Source organism: Narcine bancroftii, chromosome 3, assembly GCF_036971445.1.
Source record: "Narcine bancroftii isolate sNarBan1 chromosome 3, sNarBan1.hap1, whole genome shotgun sequence".
NCBI classification, from domain to species: domain Eukaryota; kingdom Metazoa; phylum Chordata; class Chondrichthyes; order Torpediniformes; family Narcinidae; genus Narcine; species Narcine bancroftii.
The window spans coordinates 35,034,596-35,062,048 of record NC_091471.1 but is presented as its reverse complement, the minus strand read 5'-3'; the positions used below and the strand labels follow the sequence as shown (position 1 = coordinate 35,062,048).

The 27,453-nt window shown below is 43.6% G+C and overlaps 1 protein-coding gene across 2 annotated transcripts in view; it reads left to right on the top strand.

Moving 5' to 3' along the window:
- Positions 1-2,392: 2,392 nt before the first annotated feature.
- Positions 2,393-27,453, top strand: part of LOC138757066 (signal peptide, CUB and EGF-like domain-containing protein 2) — a 74,487-nt gene continuing 49,426 nt past the window's right edge. Inside the window, exon 1 of one of the 2 annotated variants that reach the window (XM_069923773.1) lies at positions 2,393-2,680. In XM_069923773.1, coding sequence (XP_069779874.1) covers positions 2,629-2,680 — 52 coding nt within the window. In that variant the 5' untranslated portion in view covers positions 2,393-2,628. The remainder of the gene's footprint in view (positions 2,681-27,453) is intronic. The other variant, XM_069923774.1, reaches the window with a different exon arrangement.

Below are 27,453 nucleotides of genomic sequence, written 5' to 3'. Positions count from 1 at the left end.
GTGTGTTATGTCTGGTTGTGTGTCTGCGTGTTTTGCACCGAGAACCGGAGAATGCTGTTGTGTCAGGTTTTACTTCTACAATCATAAAAAAAACCCTTATTTTCCCACTCATAAAAGAAAGCCCACTCCCCATTTTGCGTTTATCACAATAATTGTTTCATTACACGTTTCAGTTTTACTGCTTTTTTGAGAAATTGCAACACTTTAAAAAGCACTTCCGATTTGTATCCAAACAAGACACTTCTATCGCACAATATACATTGCTTACCGGCTGAATAGATGAAAAGAAGCAAGTGACACCTTTGCTACAATAAACATTTTTTTAAACTTTATTTATTTGTTCAAAAAACAAATGATATATGACATATACAGCAATTAAATATGAACATTTTTTATATATATCAAAAAAAGAAAAAAAAAAGAAAGAAAAGAACCCCCCCCCTTCAGCCAACTCTCTTAAGGAGAGCCATAAAGAAAGAAAAAAGAAAGAATATTTAAAAAATTAAGTATACATATTAAAATCTAATCAATATAAATTGAAATGTAAATATTCTGAGTATAGCAGCCACATTAATAAAAAAATTATAATTATCATGCAAAATATATGTAATTTTTTTCCATTATTAAACAACATTTCATCTCATTATGCCATCTATTAATATGAATCATATTTGTATCTTTCCACGTACTAGCAATACATTTTTTTGCTACAGATAAGGCTAAATATACAAATGCAAGCTGGAACTTATCTAATCCAAGCCTTTCAGAGGTTGCAAACTACCCAATAAAAATACTGTTGGATCTAAAACTATTTTAATCTTATACAAATATTCTAAAAACGATTGAATTTTCTTCCAAAAAGAATGTATATGTATACATGACCAAACCGCATGAAAAAAAGTTCCAACCGTATCACCACATCTAAAACACAAATCTGATTCATTAAAACCATATTTTTAATTTTTCAGTTGTCAAATATAATTGATGTAAGAAGTTGTAATTAATCATTGCATAACGTGCATTTATCAAACTAGTTACACTATCATAACAGATATCTAACCAATCCTCTTCAGAAAAAATAAAACCAATATCCGCTTCCCGTTTAATTTTAGATCTATCCCAACCCTTTTTTATCCATACCATCCTGTAATATTTGATACATAAATGAAATATAACCCTTCTCTGGTACCTTCATAAGAAAAGTCTCAAATCTAGTCATTTTTGGTAAAATCATCTCTCTACCAAACATACATTTTACCAAAGATTGAATTTGATAATAAAGAAACAAAGAGTTCTTATCAATACCAAAATCTTCCCTCATCTAATTAAAAGATAAAAACTTATCCTCTTTAAAACAATCTCCCAAATTTTTCACACCTTTAAATCTCCAATGCAATAAATGTATTGAAAAAGAAATAAGTTGATTATTATACAACGGAGTCAAAGCTGATAATTTACCCCTAGAGCCTATCATTTTATTTTTCATTATCCATAACTTCATTAAATGTTTTAGTATAGGCACATTATATTGTTGTAACAAATTCATATTCCACCTAAACCAAAATTGATGTATTTCAAATTCAGAAATACTTGCCATCTCAATTTTAGCCCAACTAGGAAGCCGTACCAAATCTTTCAATGAGCTAATAAATATAAGTTGGGCTGCCTCATAATAATTTTGAAAATGTGGTAAACGTAATCCCCCTAACTCGTATTTCCAAGTTAATTTATTCAAAGCTACTCTCGAAAATGTTCCCCTCCATAAAAACTCCCTAACTGTTTTATTCAAATCTCGAAAAAAAATTATCAAGTAAGTACGGAATATTGTATAGGCGGAAAGATATTCATCTTAATATCCTTCCCATTAAATTAATTTAATCAAATAAGTTTTATTTTTTTTCATTAGCGGAGCATAATTTAATTTATATCAAGATTGATCATTAACCTTCAAAATTATACCCAGATATTTAATTCGATTCGTCCACTTCAAATTAATAATTCTTATAAACTGAATAATCTCCTTCCCTTACCGGTAATATTTCACTTTTCCCCCAATTCACTTTATATCCAGAAAAACATCCCTATTGTATTAAACATTCCTTCAAGTGCAAAAGTGACTGAGCTGGGTTTGTTAAATAGCAAATAAATGAATGTTACACTCCTCATCTAAAACTTTCAGAACTTGTATCTGTGTATTTTGTCTTAACTTTGCTACAATATACTTGACTTGAGAGTGTGCGGGGAGGGGGATACAAATGAGGGCTGAGGGTCGGACCTGTGCACATTGGGCGGGTCTTGAAGATCCGAAGGGGCTCTGCCATCCCATCCCAAGCAGGTCCCATTCACGCTCGTCCCGCCAGAACCCAGAGATTCAAGTCATACAACGTTGCACAGACAGAAGGGTTTGGAGAAGTGAGCAGTGTCGTCGGACTGTCCTGAGTCAACCCCGCCTCCCTTCAGCGAGACGCTTCTTCCAACAGGGACTTGTCACATGATGGGAATCATGTGCTATTTTTGTTCCCCTCTGCACGGTCACAGTGTCCTCGACCGACGGGGAAGCGGGGTCCGTCCGACCGACCCAGAGTGGAAAGGCGGAGTGAAACGAAGCGGCAGTGGGTGGGTGACACCATGAAGCTTCCTGGGCAAAGGTGTCACTGGCTTCTTCTCATCTCTTCAGCCGGTAAACAGTGTATGTTGTGCGATAGACAGAGGGGTCTTGTTCGGATACAAGTCGGAAGTGTTTTGGAAAGTGTTGCAATTTCTCAAAAAAAGCACCAAAACTGAAATAATTGTTGTGACAAACGCAAAACGGGGAGTGGGGGCTTTCTCTTCTGAGTGGGGATGGGTGGGGGGGGTTTAAACGAAGGTGTAGAGACTGGCTTCTTGGAGTGACTTTGAAGTTAGCTACTGCGTTTGATGTGTGGGGGGAAACTCAGCCGGTCAAACGGTGGGGTCGAGCCCGAAACGCTACTGATGTATCCGCTACATAAACTGTTTGACCGGCTGAGTTTCTCCAGCATTTGTGTGGTCCCCCCCTTAACCCACGGGGGTCACCAGAATCCCGTGTTTGACTCCATTTGATGTAAATTGGAAGAATTGAGTGTGGGAACATTATGTTCAAATCGATTGCCTACTTCTTGGGATGATGAAAAATGTCTGTAACCTTCCAAACTGAAGGGTGTTGAGAGGTTCTGGGTGAAGTGTCCCCTCATTCCTGCTCATGAGGAAAGAGAGGAACTGTGCTCCAGGTTGGATTTGTCAAAACAAAATTTCAAGAGCACCTCAGAGTTTTTTAAAAAAAACTTAATCATCAAAGTCAGAGCTTCTCCAGATCAGTGGGATTGAAATTCTGGGCTCCAGTCTCCTTGTGGGTTTCTACACTTAATGCCTGGTGTGCTCTGGATTTGTGGTCTAACCCACACCGAAACGAGTTTGGCTAATTTTCTGTCAAACCGAATCACAGTATGAAGGTTTATTCTTTTTTTAAAAGTGTTCAGGTCCATTAAATAAACTGACATTGAACTTTATAAAAGTTTGTTGGTATTATAAACCAAAATATTAAAGTTACTGAATTTTTGAATAGCTGGTGCATGAACTGCTCTGCCCAAAACTATTAGAAACTGTAGAGCTGTGAACACAGGCAGCTCAGGGCATCAGTCAAACCAACCTTGCCTCCATTGACTCCACCTATTGTCCGAAAGCTGCCAACGTGTTAACAGACCCTTTGCACCCCAAACACACTCTCTTTCCACTCCCCACCCACCTTCCTGTTAGGTAAAAGAGACATGAGTTTGAAAACTCACGTCACCAGGTTCAAGGGCACTTTCTTTCCTGCTATCAGGTTCTTGAACCCCTTTTATTAATGAGAACTTCATTCAAGAGTTTGATAACAACTGGTGGGGCATGTTTGAAAATATGCACCTCTCGGCCTCACGGGATCCCTCTGCCTCAGTAACCTCTGCACTGTTTGAACTGAACTTTTCTCTGCTACATGATTCTATGAAGTCAGCAGAAAAGATAATTGGGGGCTCCCTTCCTACCATGAAAGACATCTACAATACTCGATGCAGGCAAAAGGGAATAAACATTGTGCAAGATTCCACACACCCCTCATGTAAACTGTTCTCCTGCCATATGGCAGGAAGTACCGTAGCACTTGGGCCCTTGCGTCCAGAATGGGCAACAGTTTTTTCCCCCCAAGCCATTAGGCTCCTGGATTCCAGAACATGTGTGGATAGTGTACCATGGACATTTACTGTATACATCTTAATATTTTTAATATTTCAGTATTTCTATTCCACCTTGTATCTGTGTAAATAGGCTCTGTGGTCCTGGAGAAACACTATCTAGTCTTTACTGTGTGAGCATGGCATGGTGACGACTTGACTAAATGTCTCTTAAACATTGTAATTGGACGTCCTCCACTTCCTCTGACAGCTCATTTCATAAGACCAGTAGTACTTTCTAACTCCAGAAGGCAGCCTGGTTTGTGTAGTGATTAATTCAAGACTATTACAGTAACTTGGGTTTGAATCTGATTCTGTCTTGAGGAGTTAGTACATCTTCCCCGAGACCTGTATGGGTTTTCCCCAGCTTCCTCCCACCCTCCAAAATGAAAGGGGTTGGTAGGTAAGTTGGATGTAATTGAGTGGCATGGGTTTCAGAAGGGCATTCTTCTGTGTTGTATCATTAAAATTTAAAGCTCCATCTCTGGAAAATCTAATTTTGACTTTTTTAGGGGGGTGGGGGGGGTGCGCGGTGTCCTGGGTAAACTTGTACCTCTCATTTTGTTTGTTTTAGAGTGGTCACAGTGTTTGAACTACCGAAAGAAAATAGACACACACCGAGAGCAGTTCAGTTTATACAAATCTTTATTACAAATTCTAAAGCTGATTTCAAACTACAATATGCTAGCCCTTCCCAACTATACTTACCAACGCCTGGACTGGTCCCAACTGCCGAGGCAAGGCAACGACTGCACACTTGTAGTAGGTTGTCGGGGCGTCGGTAGCAGCTTCTCCGCCTCCCTCGTCCGGGATGTTAGCTGGACTCTAGAAGTTCTTCTTGCTGAGAGATTTTGCCACCTCTCGGAGAGTCTCAAACTTCAGCAGTGGGACCACGCTGATATTACCCAAAAGTTGTTTACTTCATAGCTTATCTCTTTGAACAAATGATTTAATTATCTTCAAGGTCTTCTGACAGTCTGTGACTAACAAAAGAAAACTGCATCTCTGGGCCTCATGGTGGAATTTAGGTGTATCTACTAATTCATATGCATCCCTGGGCCCCATAGTGTAAATTAGATTATGTCTGCTGATTCTAAAAAAACAAGCAGGTTCTCAGCCTTGCAGAAGCAAAAGCTGCAAAAGTAAAAAAAAAACTCAGTTTAAATCTTCCATTACAGGCGGTGAATCTTGTTTGGTGATTGAGCAATGTATGCAATATCATTCAGCTAATCAATAAAGGGGAAGGGAATTTTCTAGTCTTATTAAAACCCACCAAATTGCAAAGTTAGAGATTGTGCTGTTTGTAAATGGACTGCTATGATTTCCAATGTTACTGAAATGATGGAATTCTCAAATTAATTGAAATAATTTGGAACATGCAATTAAACCTGCAGAACAAAAACATTTAAACATGTTTATTATATGTGTATCTATACATCCCTGTTACGGTGATGAATATATATAGAAGTAGGAGGGGTAGCAATTCAAATCATATCCACGTTGGAAAATTTTGGATTGTGTTGTTCTGGGTATTAAACCTGTTAAGCCTGATGCCAACAGGATGCAGACCGGTGCATTTCAGGTTCTTGTGTTGTGACTGCAATTTTGAACAGTGGTTCAAACCATGACATTGCTGTAATCTTCCTGCCACAAAAACTGAGCAGGAAAGAAAGCTGGGACCAAGATGAGCAGGAAAGAAAGCTGGGACCAAGATGAGCAGGAAAGAAAGCTGGGACCAAGATGAGCAGGAAAGAAAGCTGGGACCAAGATGAGCAGGAAAGAAAGCTGGGACCAAGATGAGCAGGAAAGAAAGCTGGGACCAAGATGAGCAGGAAAGAAAGCTGGGACCAAGATGAGCAGGAAAGAAAGCTGGGACCAAGATGAGCAGGAAAGAAAGCTGGGACCAAGATGAGCAGGAAAGAAAGCTGGGACCAAGATGAGCAGGAAAGAAAGCTGGGACCAAGATGAGCAGGAAAGAAAGCTGGGACCAAGATGAGCAGGAAAGAAAGCTGGGACCAAGATGAGCAGGAAAGAAAGCTGGGACCAAGATGAGCAGGAAAGAAAGCTGGGACCAAGATGAGCAGGAAAGAAAGCTGGGACCAAGATGAGCAGGAAAGAAAGCTGGGACCAAGATGAGCAGGAAAGAAAGCTGGGACCAAGATGAGCAGGAAAGAAAGCTGGGACCAAGATGAGCAGGAAAGAAAGCTGGGACCAAGATGAGCAGGAAAGAAAGCTGGGACCAAGATGAGCAGGAAAGAAAGCTGGGACCAAGATGAGCAGGAAAGAAAGCTGGGACCAAGATGAGCAGGAAAGAAAGCTGGGACCAAGATGAGCAGGAAAGAAAGCTGGGACCAAGATGAGCAGGAAAGAAAGCTGGGACCAAGATGAGCAGGAAAGAAAGCTGGGACCAAGATGAGCAGGAAAGAAAGCTGGGACCAAGATGAGCAGGAAAGAAAGCTGGGACCAAGATGAGCAGGAAAGAAAGCTGGGACCAAGATGAGCAGGAAAGAAAGCTGGGACCAAGATGAGCAGGAAAGAAAGCTGGGACCAAGATGAGCAGGAAAGAAAGCTGGGACCAAGATGAGCAGGAAAGAAAGCTGGGACCAAGATGAGCAGGAAAGAAAGCTGGGACCAAGATGAGCAGGAAAGAAAGCTGGGACCAAGATGAGCAGGAAAGAAAGCTGGGACCAAGATGAGCAGGAAAGAAAGCTGGGACCAAGATGAGCAGGAAAGAAAGCTGGGACCAAGATGAGCAGGAAAGAAAGCTGGGACCAAGATGAGCAGGAAAGAAAGCTGGGACCAAGATGAGCAGGAAAGAAAGCTGGGACCAAGATGAGCAGGAAAGAAAGCTGGGACCAAGATGAGCAGGAAAGAAAGCTGGGACCAAGATGAGCAGGAAAGAAAGCTGGGACCAAGATGAGCAGGAAAGAAAGCTGGGACCAAGATGAGCAGGAAAGAAAGCTGGGACCAAGATGAGCAGGAAAGAAAGCTGGGACCAAGATGAGCAGGAAAGAAAGCTGGGACCAAGATGAGCAGGAAAGAAAGCTGGGACCAAGATGAGCAGGAAAGAAAGCTGGGACCAAGATGAGCAGGAAAGAAAGCTGGGACCAAGATGAGCAGGAAAGAAAGCTGGGACCAAGATGAGCAGGAAAGAAAGCTGGGACCAAGATGAGCAGGAAAGAAAGCTGGGACCAAGATGAGCAGGAAAGAAAGCTGGGACCAAGATGAGCAGGAAAGAAAGCTGGGACCAAGATGAGCAGGAAAGAAAGCTGGGACCAAGATGAGCAGGAAAGAAAGCTGGGACCAAGATGAGCAGGAAAGAAAGCTGGGACCAAGATGAGCAGGAAAGAAAGCTGGGACCAAGATGAGCAGGAAAGAAAGCTGGGACCAAGATGAGCAGGAAAGAAAGCTGGGACCAAGATGAGCAGGAAAGAAAGCTGGGACCAAGATGAGCAGGAAAGAAAGCTGGGACCAAGATGAGCAGGAAAGAAAGCTGGGACCAAGATGAGCAGGAAAGAAAGCTGGGACCAAGATGAGCAGGAAAGAAAGCTGGGACCAAGATGAGCAGGAAAGAAAGCTGGGACCAAGATGAGCAGGAAAGAAAGCTGGGACCAAGATGAGCAGGAAAGAAAGCTGGGACCAAGATGAGCAGGAAAGAAAGCTGGGACCAAGATGAGCAGGAAAGAAAGCTGGGACCAAGATGAGCAGGAAAGAAAGCTGGGACCAAGATGAGCAGGAAAGAAAGCTGGGACCAAGATGAGCAGGAAAGAAAGCTGGGACCAAGATGAGCAGGAAAGAAAGCTGGGACCAAGATGAGCAGGAAAGAAAGCTGGGACCAAGATGAGCAGGAAAGAAAGCTGGGACCAAGATGAGCAGGAAAGAAAGCTGGGACCAAGATGAGCAGGAAAGAAAGCTGGGACCAAGATGAGCAGGAAAGAAAGCTGGGACCAAGATGAGCAGGAAAGAAAGCTGGGACCAAGATGAGCAGGAAAGAAAGCTGGGACCAAGATGAGCAGGAAAGAAAGCTGGGACCAAGATGAGCAGGAAAGAAAGCTGGGACCAAGATGAGCAGGAAAGAAAGCTGGGACCAAGATGAGCAGGAAAGAAAGCTGGGACCAAGATGAGCAGGAAAGAAAGCTGGGACCAAGATGAGCAGGAAAGAAAGCTGGGACCAAGATGAGCAGGAAAGAAAGCTGGGACCAAGATGAGCAGGAAAGAAAGCTGGGACCAAGATGAGCAGGAAAGAAAGCTGGGACCAAGATGAGCAGGAAAGAAAGCTGGGACCAAGATGAGCAGGAAAGAAAGCTGGGACCAAGATGAGCAGGAAAGAAAGCTGGGACCAAGATGAGCAGGAAAGAAAGCTGGGACCAAGATGAGCAGGAAAGAAAGCTGGGACCAAGATGAGCAGGAAAGAAAGCTGGGACCAAGATGAGCAGGAAAGAAAGCTGGGACCAAGATGAGCAGGAATGGTGACCTGTTGATGACTACCTGCTCTAACTCCCTTTGCTTCATCAGCAAAAAAAAAAGCCTGACTGGAATTAAAATCAGTAGGAAAGTGGGAAATGCAGCTTTTTGCTCCCATTTCATTCTTGAATCCACTGGAAGTATTGTGAGAATCCCAAGGCTGTGAAGTTATTATCAACATGCCAGAGAAGTGGAGTGAATCCGTGGCAGGGAAGACTGAATCTTCCTTTGTGGATCCAGAGGAGCATTTTATTCATGCACATCTCTTGTTTTCCTTTTCTTTCTTCTTCCTCCTCCCCTACCCCAGTTTATCTCCCTGGTCTGTATTTTTCTGGCAAGCCAAAGAAGAAGAATCTTAGAAGTGAAATTTTGCCTCTTTGCACAGGTCACTCTGAGCGTTTCTGGCATTTTGTTTCATTTCAGATTTCCAGCTTTTGCACATTTTGATTTAATTTATTTTGGGCACTCTGTTTTTCTTCCAAGTTTTCTTTTGTTGCAGTCATGGTGTGCTAAAAGAAACAAATACACTTTCTCCATGAACCTCCAACTGGTGGGCTGGGTTCTATTGCAATGATGTATTGGTGAAGCTTGTGTACATAACAAATGCGATACTTACATTAAGGGAGTTGCATTACAAATGACTGAGGTATGGTGACCTATCTATCAGTCAAGACCCAAAGCTGACTGTAATTTTGCTACACTTCCTCATTAATCAACCTCTTTCTATCTTCTTTATTTAAAAAGACATTTACAATGTTAAATTAGGATGAAAACAATTTGAGCTAAAATGCTTCTGATATTGCATTCAGACTCCTCTGATTAAAATAAATTTGTGTGTAAAACTTGGCTTGATTCATGTCTGTTGTGAGCCAAGACACCTCGCAAAATGTAGCTGTTCTTGAGTATGGATTGTCTTGCCTGGATAACATGCAAAACAAAGCCTTTCACTGTCTTACTACAAATGACAATAAACTAATGTTACAAGATCAAACCAGCAACCACAAAGAAGGCATATCACACAGGGGTAAAGATGAACAATTACTTTATTAACAAAAATTCACCTTCAAACTTTAATTCAAAAACCCCCCCTTTTATAACAATGTCCACTGGTTACTATGCAAATTTCTATAAGTGTAAAATGAATAAATTCCCCAGCCTAAATATAACATATGTAACTAAAGTCTAAGTTATATTTCCAACCAGCCCACAGAAAAACTTAGACACAAAACACACAAGACCCACAAAACTTTGATCTCAACCGAAACCAAGATCATAAAAAAAATTCAGTTTGTTTGGTAAACTGAAGCCAAAAGATCTTTGACAGAGAGAGAGCACAAAATTCGGAGTGGTCTTGTGTTGATTGCAGAGAGAGGAATAACTGGCTTGGTCTGGATCCTTCTAGCTGCCTTCAGAATGTTCATCCTTTTTGAAATCCCAACATTCTAAACTGTCCTCCATACCATGACTCATGCTCTGGGCCTCCTTCCACTCCACAGGACCACCCAGTGGTGGTTTATCGTCCAAGTCCAGAAATTTTTAGATAATTTTCTGCACATGCTCAGTCCGTCTCCTACTCTCTCAGCAGTCCACCTTCACCTTGGCTCTCTAAGGCAAACTCACTTTTTAAGATAAAACCACGCAACACATAGGCCAATACACAACACAGAACTCTGTTACACTAATCATTTCAAAATTATCTGTAGAAAAGTTTGTTTGCATGACCACCGTTTTATTTGTTTAGTCAATACACCACATGTTATGCAATCTCATTTTTATTTGGAAATCACGACTTGGGTCATGTATCCTTGCATTTTTTTTGTGACCTGATAAAAGGAGCATCAAAGGGCTTTTGGGTACCTGCATGGTGCTATTGAAAATGGCTGCCGTGATATCATCATCCCTTTAGACTGCTGCATAGTGAGGGGCAGCAGTGCCATAGAAACTGAAGGGTGTTTGATCATCCTGTCAAGATGCTTGATGCAAGTCAAAACTGCTGGACTTAAACATGTGAACCTTGAGGGATAAATGAGAGAAGACTAGTCCTTTGTTGCAAGCTTTTCTTCTTTTTCAATCTTTTTAGTGGTTTTTAAGAGAAAAATATAGTATCAGATATCGATACACATGATATAACGTTCAAATAGAAATGAATTAAAATTACAGATAGTAAACAACAGTAAACAAGATGCGTATGATCTATCTTATTGATTTTAAAAAGAGGAAAAGGGAAAGAAATCTATAACTAATCTAATTTCTAACCCCAAGCTATAATATGAGCAAATACTATCAAAGCCAATCATCAAATACTGATTTCAATACTAATTGTTCAAGTCCATTGGTCAACTGATTCCAAAAATAACAATGAAAGGGCTCGGAGACAGATTTTTATCATAAATTAAAGATAATGTAGTAAATACCTCTTTAGAGGAATGCAAACTAATTAATAACTCCCTTTAAAATAGCAGGGAATGATAAACAAGAGGACAGTAAGTCCTTTGTTGCGAGCTTTTTAAGTGGTAAAGTCTGCTACCACAAATTCAAGGATTCTTTTGAAATTGGTTGAAGTTTAAAACTAGCATCACTGTGCCAGTCTTGAAAAGACTACAGGGGGAATGATCCATAGTAATCTGACGTGGGATATGCATGCAGATGCGGCTCTCGCATTAAGTAATTTTCTCCCATCTGTGGAGAATGAAGCAGAGAAGAGTAGGAAAATTTGTGGAAAGAGCAAGACGGACTAACTGAAATGGTGGAGTCTGGTGTGGACTAATGATTACCAAATGGACTATCTGTGATATAAAGTCTGCCATCTGATCATGCAAATGACCACATTATTTATTTATTTTTTGTGTATGAGCACAATCTCACCGAATTGGTGAAGAATCCTAAATTTGTATTTCTTCTGAGGGAGTTTTATTTAGAGGAATATGTTATTGTTTTTAGTCAGTTTTATTTCTCTCCTGGACTTTGCTTCAGTCTCTGGTTGAAGCACAAGATTGCACTGTGGGACTGCAATCCTGAAACCATCACAGCAGATTGCTAGATTGCCCAGACATTGCAGGTCATGATAATTCCTGATCCCTTTGTCAACTGCTGTTGAACTATGGAACCCAAACTGACACCATTTCATAAAGGTCGATGACACTCCTGGCAGCAATGTCACCAGCTTGGCTGCAGTTGAACCACATTAATGTAAATTTCTCATGACCTGTTCTCCAGCATTAAATAATCTTGCGCTGATCCAATTTACTGAAGAGACCCTGAATGTATTTGCACTTTTTTTTTAAAAAAAAAAGCATAATGGAAGAAGCTGGTGCTGAATTACTATTTGCATTTATTGTGAACTTTGCCAGTTTCTGGAAGTCGACTCCTAAAAAATGAACAGGTTTATCTGCTGAATCAATTCCCTGCCTCACGGAAACACTTCAATTAATCAGCTTTGCTGAGATTAATTTTAATGATATTTTCTTTCTTCTCTGTGACATTCAGTCCAAAATATGCCTGCACTCTCCCTTCTAAAGTCGCATGTCTTTAAAAACGAGTAGCTCCAACTGCATTTCAAACAAGATACTTTGTTTAAAAACACACAGAAATCCTATGGGAACTCGACCAGTCTTGCATCGTCCTTAGGATGTAAAGATACATAATTGATATACAAGACCAAGAATAAACAAGGGACTGGAAGGCATAAGAATTAAGACTTGCTGGGGGAGGAGTCCAGACCAACAAAAAAAAATCTTAATTAGACATGATACTAGGAGAGGTGAGAATTGATTTTGGTTCTGTGAAAAGAGGCTGGGTGGGGGGTGGGTGGGGGGGTGGGGGAAGAGCAATACAGACAGAGCTGGGAGAAAGTGGGTGGGGCAGTGGGTTAACGGAAACGAGAGAAGTCAATGTTAATGCCATCCGGTTGGAGGGTGCCCAGATGGAAGAAGAGGTGATGTTCTTCACATTTGTGGGTGGTCTCAGTCTGGCAGTGCACGAGACCATGGACAGACATGTCAGCAAGAGGAATGGGAAATTGAAATGAGTGGCCTCTGGGAAATCCATGCTTTTGAGGTGGACAGAGCTGAGGATCTCCCAGTCTGCGCCCAGTCTCTCCATAGATAAGACCCTGTTCAGTTGGCATAAATTAATGCCCTGACCCAGATTTGCCCTTGACTGTGAATCATTCTTCTCTGTTTTGAGCTGATAGCAGATGTTGACTTGATAGTTCAAATCTTTTTTTAATCTGCAGCAAATGTAAACAATGCCAATCTGCAACTGGATCCTTGATTTCCTCATTGGAAGACCCCATTCAGTGCGAATAGGAAACAACGTCTCCTCTCACTGATTATCAATACAGGTGCACCCCAAGTTATACACCCATGACTGTGTGGCCAGGCACAATTTCCAATGCTATCTGCAAGTTTTCCAATGACACCACAGTTGTTGGCAGAATCACAAACGGCAATGAGGAAGCGTTCAGGAGAGAGATAGATCAGCTCGTTGAATGGTATAATGACAACAACTTTGTGCTCAATGTCAGCAAAACCAAGGAGACAATTGTGGACTTCAGGAGAAAGTCAAGGGAACACGACCCAGTCCTCATCGAGGACTCAGTAGTGGATAATGTCAAGAACTTCAAATTCCAGGTTGTGTTGATGCAATCGCAAAGAAGGCTCGCTAGCGGATGTACTTTGTGAGGTGTCTGAGGAGATTTGGTATGTCACTGAAGGCTCTTGTAAATTTCTACAGGTATATAATGGAGAGGATTCTGGCTGATTGCATCAGATTTGGCCTGTGATATCACAGGCACCAGACTTCACTCCATTGAGGACATCGACATGAGGCAGTGTATTTTTTTTTAAAAAAGCAGCTTCTATCCTCAAAGACTCACACCAGCCAGGCCATGCCCTCTTCACTCTGCTGCCATCAGAGGAAAAAGGTACAGGAACCAAAAGACGAGCACTCAACGGCACAGGGACAGCTTCTTCCCTGCTGCCATCAGAGTCCTGAATAATCAATGAACCAAAGAATCTGCCTCACTTTTTGTTCACTCCTGCTTTTATTTTATTGATAGTAATGTTGTAAGATGGTTATAATATGAATGTTTTCAATGTGACGCTGCCACAGAACACCGAATTTCAGGACTTGCTCATGACAATAGATTCTGATTCTAAAAGTACAGACTGAAATGAGGTTTTTGGTGGAGTAACAAGTCTAGGTTTTATCTTTGAATTGCTCTGGAGTTTCCTTTGTGACCCCCCCCATCCCCCCCCACCCCAGCCCTGCTGCTCAATTGAATGAAATTAGGTACTTTGAAGGCATCTTCACTTTAAATTATAAGGTTTCATTAGTGACTTCCCATCAGTATCTGGGTTAGAATGATAAATAATAAAATATTTTGCATTAACTACTTCACAAGACAAAGGAGGAAAAACCCAACACCCAACCCCAACCAACAAATTTTCCGCTGCAACCGTGTCTGCCTGTCCCGCATCGGACTTGTCAGCCACAAACGAGCCTGCAGCTGACGTGGACATTTACCCCCTCCATAAATCTTTGTCCGCGAAGCCAAACCAAAGAAGAAGTGATGCATTGAATTCTAGGATGACCTAATGGTCAAAATGGGAGGAGTAGAGTTCACTCTGAGGATTGAGCAGATTGCTGAGTCCAAGGAAATGAGTCCAAGGAAATCCAAGCAAGATTTTTAAAAACTAGGGTGAGATTTATTTAAAAAAAAATCCAGGTCCTTCTTGATGGTAACACGCAGGAGACTGCAGAGCTGGAACTTGAAGCAAAACACAATCTGCTGGATGAACCTAGTTGGGTCAAACAGCATCAGTGGGAGAAAAAGAATGGTCGATGTCGTGGGCCAAAATTGTAAATGGTTTCGGCCGAAGCCTTGACCATTCTTTCTCTTTCATTGATGCTGCTTGACCTGCCAAGTTCCCGTAGCAAATTGTTTTACTTAATGGTAAGTTCTAGTCTGTTAAGTACAAGGACCACAAAGCGAGCATCTGCGAACTTCTGCTTTCTTCTTCCTTTAACTTTATATGGCAAAGAGTTGTGGCTATTTTGAGATCAAGAAAAACCAACGAATGGAGAAAACTTCCTGCTAATGCTTTAGTTTTCTCTTTCCCAATTATAATGTGTAAAGGGGGTTGAATAACTGCATGGTAATTTCATTTGCTACACTGAATTGCTATGTTTATCCTTTCTGCTGCATCTTAAATACCTAAGCAGAATATTGAAACCCCTCACAATCCTTTTCAGTTCAAGATGTTTTCCTACCTCGGTGAGATGCAGTTGTAATGTGTTCAGGATAATTATTAACTCTATCCACATGCTTTGTGCTTGAGGTGAAGTTATGAAAATTCAAATAAATGCATGATTAATTTTTGCCAACACTGATCTGGCTGAAATAACCTGGAGGTGGGGGAATAATAATGAACTTTTGTTTTTCACTACTGGAATTGTAAAAGCATGCTTTCTGCGGTATTCCCCAGGGAATTTTTATTTTGTTTTGGGGAATTTATTTTTCAGTTAGTCATGTTAACAGTTCAGTTCACAAAGAAGTATGGTTTTAGGTCAGCAATAAAACAGAGTCGTTGTCCAACTTCCCAAAGCTGGCTTGTCCACAGCGGCTCATTGTTCCAGCTGATTTTGGTAATACTGATTTGGTAAACTTGGGTGAAGAAGTTGGCCTATCAAGCCAGTCCTACCTGATGCCAGTTAAACCAACTGGGTAGTCTGGGAGACTTGTCTTGCCCTGATCCTACGGCCCTGGGTGTTCTTGGACATGTGCCTACCCCTGCTTCTATGGCCACTGGGTGGTCTGGGGCACATGTTTTGGCCTGATCCTACAATCATTGGGTGGTCTGGGAGATGTGAGTGTAGTTAGTGCGAATAAAAGCTCTTATGACTGGAGGGAGAACAAATGTTTTTATTAGCTTAGAAGTATGGGTAGGGTTTCACAGTAGTTTTTGGAAGGGTTCTGGGTTTGGGTGGGAAACCAGGGTTATATGTGAGCAGATGGGGGTGGGGGGGGAGAATCTAGGAGGCAGGGCCAGCCATCAGCACAACACATTACCAGTGAATCCCAGTTCACTGCATTCACCCTTTCCTGTAGAATTTAGGGTCTGTGAATGAAGACAAAGAACATGGGTCCAGAAAAAAAGTTGAAAAGTATGCAGTTATTTACAAATTTACAGATTGAAGTGGTCTTGGGGGTCTGGAGGTCCTGCTGGAGTGCCTTAGCACCAGGCGGCCTTGAACTCCTTGGGCCTCCTGGTCCCCTTGCGAGGGAGGAGAGGCAGACTTGGTTTCCAGCAGAATGGCAGGATACTTGAGACAACAGACCCTCTGTTCTGGTGGGTGCTAGGTCCCTGATAGAGGTGGTGTCTTCACTGCCATCTGGATAATCCACATGGGTGTACGTGGGATTGGCGTGGAAGAGTTTCACCCTTTCCACCAGAGGGTCAGTCTTGCTTTTCCTCATGTGCTTCCTGAGGAGGACCGGACTAGGAATGGTGAGCCAGGTTGGGAGTGTAGTTCCCGATGCTGATCTTTGAAATTGAATAGGAGCTTGTGAGGAGTAGCATTGGTCACCGTACATAGGAGCACCATAGGGAGAACTTCCTGCCAGCTGAGTCTGAAAGGCCTTTTGACTTCAGGGACAGTTTGACAGCCTTCCAGACCGTGGCATTCTCCTTTTCAACCTGTCCATTCCCCCGGGGGTTGTAGCTAGTAGTCCTGCTGAATGTGATGCCCCGTGCCAGCACTCGTCACTCATAAAGGATGAGCCCCGTTTGCTATGAATATACCCGAACCGGGAGAAAATGAAATCTAGGGTCTTTATGACTGATGAAGTGGACGTGTCTGGACATGGGATGGCAAACTGGAAGCGGGAGTACTCATCACTGACAGAGAGGAAGAAGGTGTTCCCGTTCATGGAGGGGAGAGATCCCTTAAAATCGACACTGAGCCGATCAAAGGTCCTGAATGACTTGATCAGGTGCGCCTTTGCAGAGTGGTAGAAGTGCGGTTTGCTCTCCATACAGACTTGGCAAGACCTGGTCATTTCCCTGACATCTTCCTCGGAGTAGGGAAGATTGCACACTTTGATAAAATGAGCCATGCAGGTAACCCCTGGATGGCAAAGCTCATTATGCAGAGACTGCAGTTGGCCGGTGTATGCAGAGGCACAACTTCCTCTGGATGAGGCATCTAGAAGGTCATTAAGGGCTCCTGGCCGATAGGGAATGTCATAATTGTAAGTGGAGAGCTTGATCCTCCACCTAGCAATCTTGTCACGGCTATTACAATGGCTTGAGCCTCCTTTTCCACAGATGGGATTCGGAGCTCATGGCCTTGTAATATCCGAGGGGGAAAAATGTAACCGGCCTGCCCGCCTGGTTGAGGGTAGTGGGCATGGCTACGTCCGAATCATCACTTTCCACTTGGAAAGGTACATTCTTGTCCACCACATGCATGGTGACTTTTGCAATGTGCTTCCAGAGGTAGTTAAAAGCCATTTGGGCTTCAGCTGAGAAGGGGAAATTAGTGGCTTTTAAGAGAGGCCGAACCTTATCAGCATGTTGAGGGATCCACTGGGCGTAATATGAGAAAAAATCCAGGCATCTCCTCAAAGCCTTTGTGGTCCTGGGAATGGGGAGCTCTAACAGGTGGTGCATCCTATCGGGATCGGGGCTGATGATCCCATTCTCCACCACGTAGCCAAGGATAGCCAGATGTTTAGTCCTGAACACTCACTTATTAGAGTTATGTGAGGTTCAGGGCTTTTGCCGTGTGGAGAAAACTCTGGAGGTTGTCGTCATGGACTTCCAAAGTGTAGCAACAGATGGTGATATTATCAAGATGAGAGAAGGTAGCCTTCAACCCATTCTCATCCACCATTCTGCCCATCTAGATTAGAAGAAGAAACCCCGTTAGTGACACCAAAAGGGACCCGCTATAGTTAATTACAAGCCTGACCACTACCACTTGCGTTCTCCACAGGCTGGTGCTAGGTTCGATGATACCTTCATCAAGCAGATGTGTCTCAAACTTTATGAAATCTCAGTCTGCCGTGCTCTACCTCCTGCTCTTGGTAGCAATAGGTTTGCAGTCTGAGGACAGATTCGGGAAGAGAGGTGGGGGCGGGGGTTCGATATTCAGTGTGGAGAGGCTGCATGTAGGTTCTGATTTTAGTGGGCCTCCGTTCCGAAACATTACAGGGGGTAGGGGGCCAGAATACTCCAAGGTCATGCTTTTAAGGCAACACAGGAAGTCCAGACCCAACAACACCGGAGCACTCAATTCCTCAGGTACATACAGGTGAAATTTACAGAATTCCCCCTTCAAATGACAGATGTGGTATACAATGTTGTTGAACACACGTAGAATGCAAATGAGATGTAAGGAACATGTGATAATTGAAAGGATACATCTTTAGGTTGTACTCTTGCACAGTCCATGAGTCTATGAAGCTTTCAATAGAACCTGTTTAGTGGAAAGTCCGTTTACCTTCACAGTCACTATGGAAGTGGCAGCCATTAGGGCTGAGGTAGCAGAAGCAGCTGGCCCTTGGAAGAGGTCACCTGGGTGAGCGAGCTTGCTGGCTTCAAGGTCGTCGTTCTCGAGCTTGGCCTGTTCCAACAATTTGGCCATTTAAATGTGGCTAGCCAGGTCCTTCTTTCCCAACTCAAGCAGTCGCTGCTTCATGTACCTCGAGCGGACCCCCGCGATTTGAGTGTCCTGGATCTGTTCTTCCTCACGAACGTGACCCGTAGCCACTTCATACCTGAACTTCTTGGGAAATGTCCACAGATCCAGCAGGTAGTCATTGATGGTCTCTCCTGGCCATTGGCGGTGCCTTGCTAGGACCTCCTTTTGTGACTTCAGGTACCTAGCCTTCAAAGCCTTGATGGCAGCATCATATGTAGTGCAGTCCCTGATGACTGCATACCCTTTCATTCCTACCTTTGAAGCAAGTGCAGACCTCTTGAGTTAATCGGTGTGGAAGACTTCTCTGGTCACGTTCAGGTAGGCTTGAAAGCAATCTAGCCAGTATGTGAACTCCTCAGCCACGTCAGGGGACAGAGAGTCATTCAGCAGCATTGCAGGCTTGAGTAGCACTTCTATCGTTTAGGGAATAAGCTAATAAAATTGTAGTGTGAATAAAAGCTCTCACAACTGGAGGTCGTGAGACTTGAAGGTCTCCGGTAATGGATAAGTTGCTGCGCCCCGATCGGCGAGAGGTAGATCCCCAAGTCCCAGACGCATCCAAAGTCTTTGAACAGTGGGCGAACTGCTTCAATAACTTCCTCGAGGCTGCCGCAGAAGTGGTCGATTTGGATGAGAAGAGGCTGAAGATCCTATAGGCAAGAGTCAGCCAGAGGGCTTTCCAGGCCATCCAGAGCAGTGCGACCTACGTCGAGACGATGGCTGAACTACGGGTGCTATACAAACCAAAGATGAATGAAGTCTACTCCCATTACCTGCTTGCAACCAGAAAACAACAGCCTGGTGAATCGGTTGAAGGTCATTCAATTTCTGGTCACACTGGGAAAAGACTGCTTGGGGAACCCGACAGCCACGATACCGTTGACCCAGTGCGTGGAAGATCTGGTCCGAGATGCCTGTGTGTCGGGATTGAGGTCGGATTATATCTGACAACGTCACCTCGAGGAGGATCAATTCCCTCTTAAAAAGAGCGATCCGACTGATTGGAACTTTAGATTCGGCCCAGCGCCACGTGGAGTCGATCGCGGGCAGAAGCGGACCTACCACGTATGTACTGCCACAAGGGCTGCTGTCCTGGGACTCAGCGTCAGGGGTTACTGACCCGACCGCAGCTGCGGTGAAGTCGGCATCGTCGAGATGCAACTTCTGCGGGCAGGCTAGGCACTTGAGATGCCTCTGCCCCGTGAAAGGAGCCACACGTTTGGGCTGTGGGAAGAAGGACCATTATCAGAAGGTCTGTATGTCCAGAATCCTGCCCAGTAGCAATGCGGTGTGTGTGCCCGAGGAACTTCCAGTACCGATCGGGTGCATGGTAAAGGAGTGCCATCTTGCCCACTACCACTCCCATCCTCTATGCTGTGGCCTACCACTTCGATGATGTCACTTCCACTCGCCACGACACCACTTCTGCTTTCTTCCCCGACAAACTCAGTGCGCTGATACTTCTGGGCCTCGACTTCCATAATCAGTTCAGGAGTGTGACGATGGCATTCAGGGGCCCCCAACCGCCACTTACCATTCACAACCCCCAGCTCTCGGACACCAATCTCCAAACAAGCACCCAGGCTCTGGCACTGTCCTGCAGTCTCACCACCATCTCACCCTCTGTCATTATTTGTGAACCTCACCCTGGACTGTAAATGGATCGCCACCAAGAGTTAGAGCTATAGCACTGAGGATATGGAGTTCATCCTGGCTGAGGATCAGCTACTTCTGTTGGAGGGGATCATAGCCCCTAGCTCCAGCCCCTGGAGGGTGCAGGTCCTTGTGGTCAGAGGGGTGGGCAAGCCCCGGATGGTGATTGACTATAGTCAAACCATCAACCGCTTCACCCAGTTGGACACATACCCACTACCCTGGATAGCTGACTTGGTCAACAAGGTCGCGCAATATAGAGTTTTTTTTCGACCATTGACCTCAAGTTGGCTCACCACCAACTCCCCCTCCTTCCAAGCGATCAAATCTACACGGGATTTGAGGCTGACAGCAAACTGTTCCACTTCCTGCGGGTGCCTTTCGGTGTGACTAACAGTGTCTCTGCTTTTCAGAGGGTTATGGACTGGATGATGGAGGAGCACAAGCTGATGGCAACGTTCCCATATCTTGACAATGTCACCATTTGGGTCACGACCAGCAGGACCACAACGCTAACCTCACCAAGTACTTGTGTACAGCCAAGTCCCTATGTACGGCCAAGTCCCTCAACTTGACGTACAATAAGGATAAGTGCGTGTTCAACATAGAGCGCCTGGCCTTTCTTGGTTGCGTCGTGGCACATAGTGTCATTGCCCCGGACCCCGACTGCATGAGACCCCTTATGGAGCTCCCAGTCCCAAACATCCTAAAGGCACTGAAGAGGTGGCTGGGGTGTTTTTCTACTACGCACAATGGATGCCCAACAACCCTGATAAAGCCTACCCCCTGATTAAGTCCACAATCTTCTCATTATTGGCAGAAGCCCAGGCTGCATTTCACCAGATCTGAGGAGACATCGCAAAGGCCAAGATACATGCCATGGACGAATCATCCCCTTCCAGGTGGAGAGCGATGCCTCCGACTTCCCACTGGTCGCCTCACTTAACCAGGCAGGCAGACCAGTAGTGTTTTTCTACATCACCCTGCACGGTTCTGAAGTATGGTACTCCTCCGTCAAGAAGGAAGTACAAGCGATCGTTGAGGTGGTGCGCCACTGGCGACATTACCTGGCCGGTAAAAGGTTTACCCTGCTGACTGACCAGAGGGCAGTGGCCTTCATGCTCAATACAAAACAACGGAGTAAAATCAAAAATGACAAGATTCTTAGGTGGAGGATCGAGCTCTCCATCTTTAATTATGACATCTTGTACCGACCAGGTAAACTCAACGATCCCCCAGATGCCTTATCCCGGGGGACGTGTGCCAGTGCACATCTCGATCATCTCCAGGCCCTTCATGACAATCGGTTCCACTCCAGAGTCATGAGGCTGTACCACTTCGTCACGACTCAGAACCTCCCATACTCGTAGAGGACTTCCAGTCCACGACCAGACACTGCCAGATCTGCACTGAATGTAAGTCACAGTTCTACCGGCCAGAAAAGGCACACCTCATTAAGGCTACAAACCCCTTTGAACAACTCAGTGTTGATTTCAAGGGCCCCCTCCCAACCTCAAATAGGAATGCCTACTTCCTGACAGTGGTGTACAAATACTCCAGGTTCCCTTTTGCTATTCCCTGCCCGGATATGACCTCGACGATGGTTATCAAGGTGCTGCGCAGCATCTTCACACTGTTTGGGTACCCTGACTATATTCATAGCGATCGGGGGTCCTCGCTCGCTCATGAGGAGCTGCGACAGTACTTCCTAGCCAAAGGCGTAGCCACCAGCAGGACCTCCAGCTATATCCCCAGGGGTAATGGCCAGGTGGAAAGGGAGAATGCCGCAGTCTGGAAGGCGGTACTCCTGGCCCTCTGGTCCAGGGACATGCCAGTGTCCCACTGGCAGGACATTTTGTCTGAGGCACTCCATGCCATCCCATCATTGCTATGCACCGCTACTAACACCACCCCGCATGAACGCCTCTTTGCTTTCCCTAGGAGATCGGCAAATGGTTCATCCATCCCTCCTTGGTTGGCAACCCAAGAGCTAGTCCTGTTATGGAAGCACGTCAGGGGCCATAAGACCCACTGGTGGAAGCGGTGCACCTCATTCACACCAACCCCCCAATATGCGCTCGTGACTATATTGGAGGATTTAAACCATGTTTTTTTGCTCCTGCAAGGCTGAGAATCAGTAACCTGGTTGAGACTCAGCAGACATAAGCTAAATTCCATCATGGGGCCCAGGGATGCAGTTATCTAACACAAAGACATCTGTGTACCAAGAACATTTAATCTTTCTCCTTGTTTTGGTCACAGTCTTTCAGGCAGAGACCTAACCTTGACGCAAAATAAACTATTGTTTTCAAAGTGATAAGCTAGAAAGTTGTGTTATTTGATAGAAGCTTAGGCATGCTAGCTTGCTCGTTTATCTTTTTGTGTTGGGAATGGGTGCTTGGGTAAGCAGTTTTTGGGTAATATAAGCCACAGTCCCGCTGCTGAACTTCGAGACTCTCCGAGAGGTGGCAACATCTCTCAGCAAGAAGAAGAACTTCTAGAGTCCAGCCAATGTCCCGGTCGGAGGAGGTGGAGAAGCTGCTACCGGCGCCTCGACAACCTACTACAAGTGTCCAGTTGTTGCCTCGCCTCGGCAGTTGGGACCAGTCCAAGTGTTGATAAGTATAATTGGGAAGGGCTTGCATATTGTAGTTTGATATCAGCTTTAGAATTTGTAATAAAGATTTGTATAAACTGAAGTGCTCTCGGTGTGTGTATCTATTTTCTTTCGGTAGCTCAAACACTGTGACCAATCTAAAACGAACAAAGTGAGAGGTACAAGTTTACCCAGGACAGAACCCTTGATGGCCACGAGGACACTGTACTGATCCAACACCTGGTGAGAGCCGGAGACCCTGAAACGGCCTGCCTGCCACTGTCCAAACTACGGATCTGGTCACACTGCACAGGAGCACAATCCTGGAGTTCGAGCTGCCTGTCTCCCCACCAAACTTCCAGGAGTCTACCCCCCCTGTGAGACAGCGGACCACCCATTCCACCCCCCCACCACACCCTGACCCCAATAGTTTCCACCCCGGCTTCTCCTGCGATGGCCTCATCTCCTGAGGACACTCCGGCCCCTCGACGGTCCGGCAGAAGGAGGAAGTCGTCTGTGTGACTGACCCTCTAGTCTGAGGGAGCGTCTGCCTTTTCTTCTGTTTTTCTTCCCCCCCCCTTGTGATTGTTCCCGGTGGTCTCTATTTTTAAAAGAGGGGGTGAAGGTTGTGATATGGTTGTAGGTACTACAACGGGGGTCTCAAGCTTGTGGCCCGCGGGCCAACTGCAGTCCTCAGGACGATAGTTTGTGGCCCCGTCTTAATACGAAAGTTTAATGTTAGTGCGGCCTGCGAGTTTGATGTTTTATTATTTGGTAGTTTTTTTTATTATCTCTTGTATTTCTACTATTTCAAATGGTTCATTGCATCCCATAGTATAAACTTATCTTTCACTGATTCCGTATTTATTTCAAAGTACATTTTAATTTGTCTTTCAATGAATTCTCTAAAATCCTGCCTTTTAAGTAGCATGGAGTTTAATCTCCATCTATACATTCTTGGAGGGATGTCCTCTAACTCTATTGTCAATATCAAGGGTGAATGGTCCGATAATATTCTAGCTTTACATTCTGTTTTTCTTACTCTGTCTTGCATACGAGCTGATAACAGGAATAGGTCTATTCTTGAGTATGTTTTATGTCGACCCGAATAATATGAATATTCCTTTGGGTGTTGTTTCCTCCATATATCCAAAAGTTGCATTTCTTGCATCGATTTAATTATAAATTTGGTTACTTTGTTCTTTCTGTTAATATTTTTCCCAGTTTTATCCATGTTTTATTCCAAGTTAAGGTTGAAATCCCTTCCTATTAGTATGTTCCCTTGCGTGTCTGCTATCTTCAAAAAAATATCTTTCATAAATTTTTGATCTTCTTCGTTAGGTGAATATACATTGAGTAGATTCCAAAAGTCCAAATATATCTGACATTTTATCATTACATATCTCCCTGCTGGATCTATTATTTCCTCTTCTATTTTAATTGGTACATTTTTACTGATTAATATAGCTACTCCTCTAGCTTTTGAATTATATGACGCTGCTGTTACATGTCCTACCCAATCTTTCTTTAATTTCTTGTGCTCCATTTCAGTTAAATGTGTTTCTTGCACGAATGCTATATCAATTTTTTCTTTTTTCAGTAAATTTAGCAGTTTCTTCCTTGTGTATTCTGTTAATATTTAAAGTCATATAGTTCAACGTAGCCATTTCATACTTTATCTTTCCTTTCCGTTTCCTCATCATCACCTTTCCTTCTTATCCATTTCTGCTTTCTTGTTTTGAACACTTTATAAGACAACATTTCTAAAACATCAAACATTTCCCTTATTCTCCTATCTAAAATTTCTTTAACCCCACTATCCCCTCCCCTTCCTGAGTTGCCCTTTATCCCTTGTCGGGCAACCACATCTCCCCTCTCCATTTGGATTTGCGAATTCACTCGCAAGCGTCAACTGATTTCGCAGTGACCGTAACTCCTCCCCACCCAGCCCCCCCCAGAAAAGATTTTAATTTTCATATATAACAAAGGTCACTCTCTTAATTCCCTCCTTACTTCCTCTCTTCCCTTTCTTTCCCTTATTAATTCTTATCTATACTCTATATATTTTCCTTTAAATACGGATACACTTATGTACACACATATATACATAGACACATATATATATATATATATACCCATAGACACACATACATATATATATATACCCATAGACACACATACATATATATATACCCATAGACACACATACATATATATATACCCATAGACACACATACATATATATATACCCATAGACACACATACATATATATATATATACCCATAGACACACATACATATATATATATACCCATAGACACACATACATATATATATATATACCCATAGACACACATACATATATATATATACACCCATAGACACACATACATATATATATATATACCCATAGACACACATACATATATATATATTTTTTTCTTTGGCTTGGCTTCGCGGACGAAGATTTATGGAGGGGGTAAAAAGTCCACGTCAGCTGCAGGCTCGTTTGTGGCTGACCAGTCCGATGCGGGACAGGCAGACACGATTGCAGCGGTTGCAAGGGAAAATTGGTTGGTTGGGGTTGGGTGTTGGGTTTTTCCTCCTTTGCCTTTTGTCAGTGAGGTGGGCTCTGCGGTCTTCTTCAAAGGAGGCTGCTGCCCGCCAAACTGTGAGGCGCCAAGATGCACGGTTTGAGGCGTTATCAGCCCACTGGCGGTGGTCAATGTGGCAGGCACCAAGAGATTTCTTTAGGCAGTCCTTGTACCTTTTCTTTGGTGCACCTCTGTCACGGTGGCCAGTGGAGAGCTCGCCATATAATACGATCTTGGGAAGGCGATGGTCCTCCATTCTGGAGACGTGACCCATCCAGCGCAGCTGGATCTTCAGCAGCGTGGACTCGATGCTGTCGACCTCTGCCATCTCGAGTACCTCGACGTTAGGGGTGTGAGCGCTCCAATGGATGTTGAGGATGGAGCGGAGACAACGCTGGTGGAAGCGTTCTAGGAGCCGTAGGTGGTGCCGGTAGAGGACCCATGATTCGGAGCCGAACAGGAGTGTGGGTATGACAACGGCTCTGTATACGCTTATCTTTGTGAGGTTTTTCAGTTGGTTGTTTTTCCAGACTCTTTTGTGTAGTCTTCCAAAGGCGCTATTTGCCTTGGCGAGTCTGTTGTCTATCTCATTGTCGATCCTTGCATCTGATGAAATGGTGCAGCCGAGATAGGTAAACTGGTTGACCGTTTTGAGTTTTGTGTGCCCGATGGAGATGTGGGGGGGCTGGTAGTCATGGTGGGGAGCTGGCTGATGGAGGACCTCAGTTTTCTTCAGGCTGACTTCCAGGCCAAACATTTTGGCAGTTTCCGCAAAGCAGGACGTCAAGCGCATAGACACACATACATATAGTTCGTGGTCATTTTTACTCTTGTTACATGTCTTCATCTCTCTGCCTGTTTTGTAGTTGTTTTGCAAATTTTCGTGCTTCCTCCGGATCCGAGAATAGTCTGTTCTGCTGCCCTGGAATAACTATTTTAAGTACCGCTGGGTACTTTAGCATAAATTTATATCCTTTTTTCCATAGGATCGCTTTTGCTGTATTAAACTCCTTTCTCTTCTTCAGGAGTTCAAAACTTGTGTCTGGATAGAAAAATTTTTTTTGAACTTTGTATTCCAGTGGCTTTTTGTCTTCTCTTATTTTCTTTATTGCTTTCTCCAATATATTTTCTCTTGTTGTATATCTTAAGAATTTTACTAAAATGGATCTTGATTTTTGTTGTGGCTGTGGTTTTGGAGCTAATGTTCTATGTGCCCTTTCTATTTCCATTTCTTCCTGTAATTCTGGTCTTCCTAGGACCCTGGGAATCCAATCTTTTATAAATTCTCTCATATTCTTGCCTTCTTCATCTTCCTTAAGGCCCACAATCATTATATTATTTCTTCTATTATAATTTTCCATTATATCTATCTTCTGAGCTAACAGCTCTTGTGTCTCTTTAACTTTTTTATTAGATTCTTCTAATTTCTTTTTTAAGTCCTCTACTTCCATTTCTACGGCTGTTTCTCGTTCTTTCACCTTGTCCACTCTTTTTCCTATATCTGACATGACCATCTCTCATGTATTCACTTTTTCTTCTGTACTTTTAATTCTTTTTATTTCACTAAATTCTTGTGATTGCCATTCTTTTACTGATTCCATATATTCTTTAAAAAAATATATATCCATTGTCTTGCCTTTCCCTTCTTCTTCCATTTCTATATGTTCTTCTTCCTCTGGGTTGGTCATCTGTTGTTTCCTTGTTTTCTTTTTACTCTCTTCTTTCTTGTTCTCGTTGTTTTCTATGTTCTGACCGTCAAGTGACGTTTATGATCAACTGTGTGAGAAAGCAAAATGTTTCAATGTATACTCATTCGCTCTTGATGAGACCACAGACATCACCGACACTGCCCAGCTCGCAATCTATGTTCGTGGTGTTGATGACAATTTTGAAGTCACAGAGGAGTTGCTCACAGTAATTCCAATGCATGGCCAGACCACCGCTCAGGAGATATTTTGCCAGCTGTGTGATGCCATTGAGAATGCCGGTTTGCCATAGAAGAGGTTTGTTGGAATAACAACTGATGGAGCGCCCTCAATGACAGGGAGGAAAAATGGACTGGTGGCACTGTTTTTAAAAAAAAAAAACAACTGGAAGAGGAGAATGTGGAGGAGGCCATTGCTCTGCACTGCATTATCTATCAGCAGGCTCTTTGCAGTAAATGTCTAAAGTTTGACAATGTGATGTCTGTCGTTGTGAAATTCATCAACCA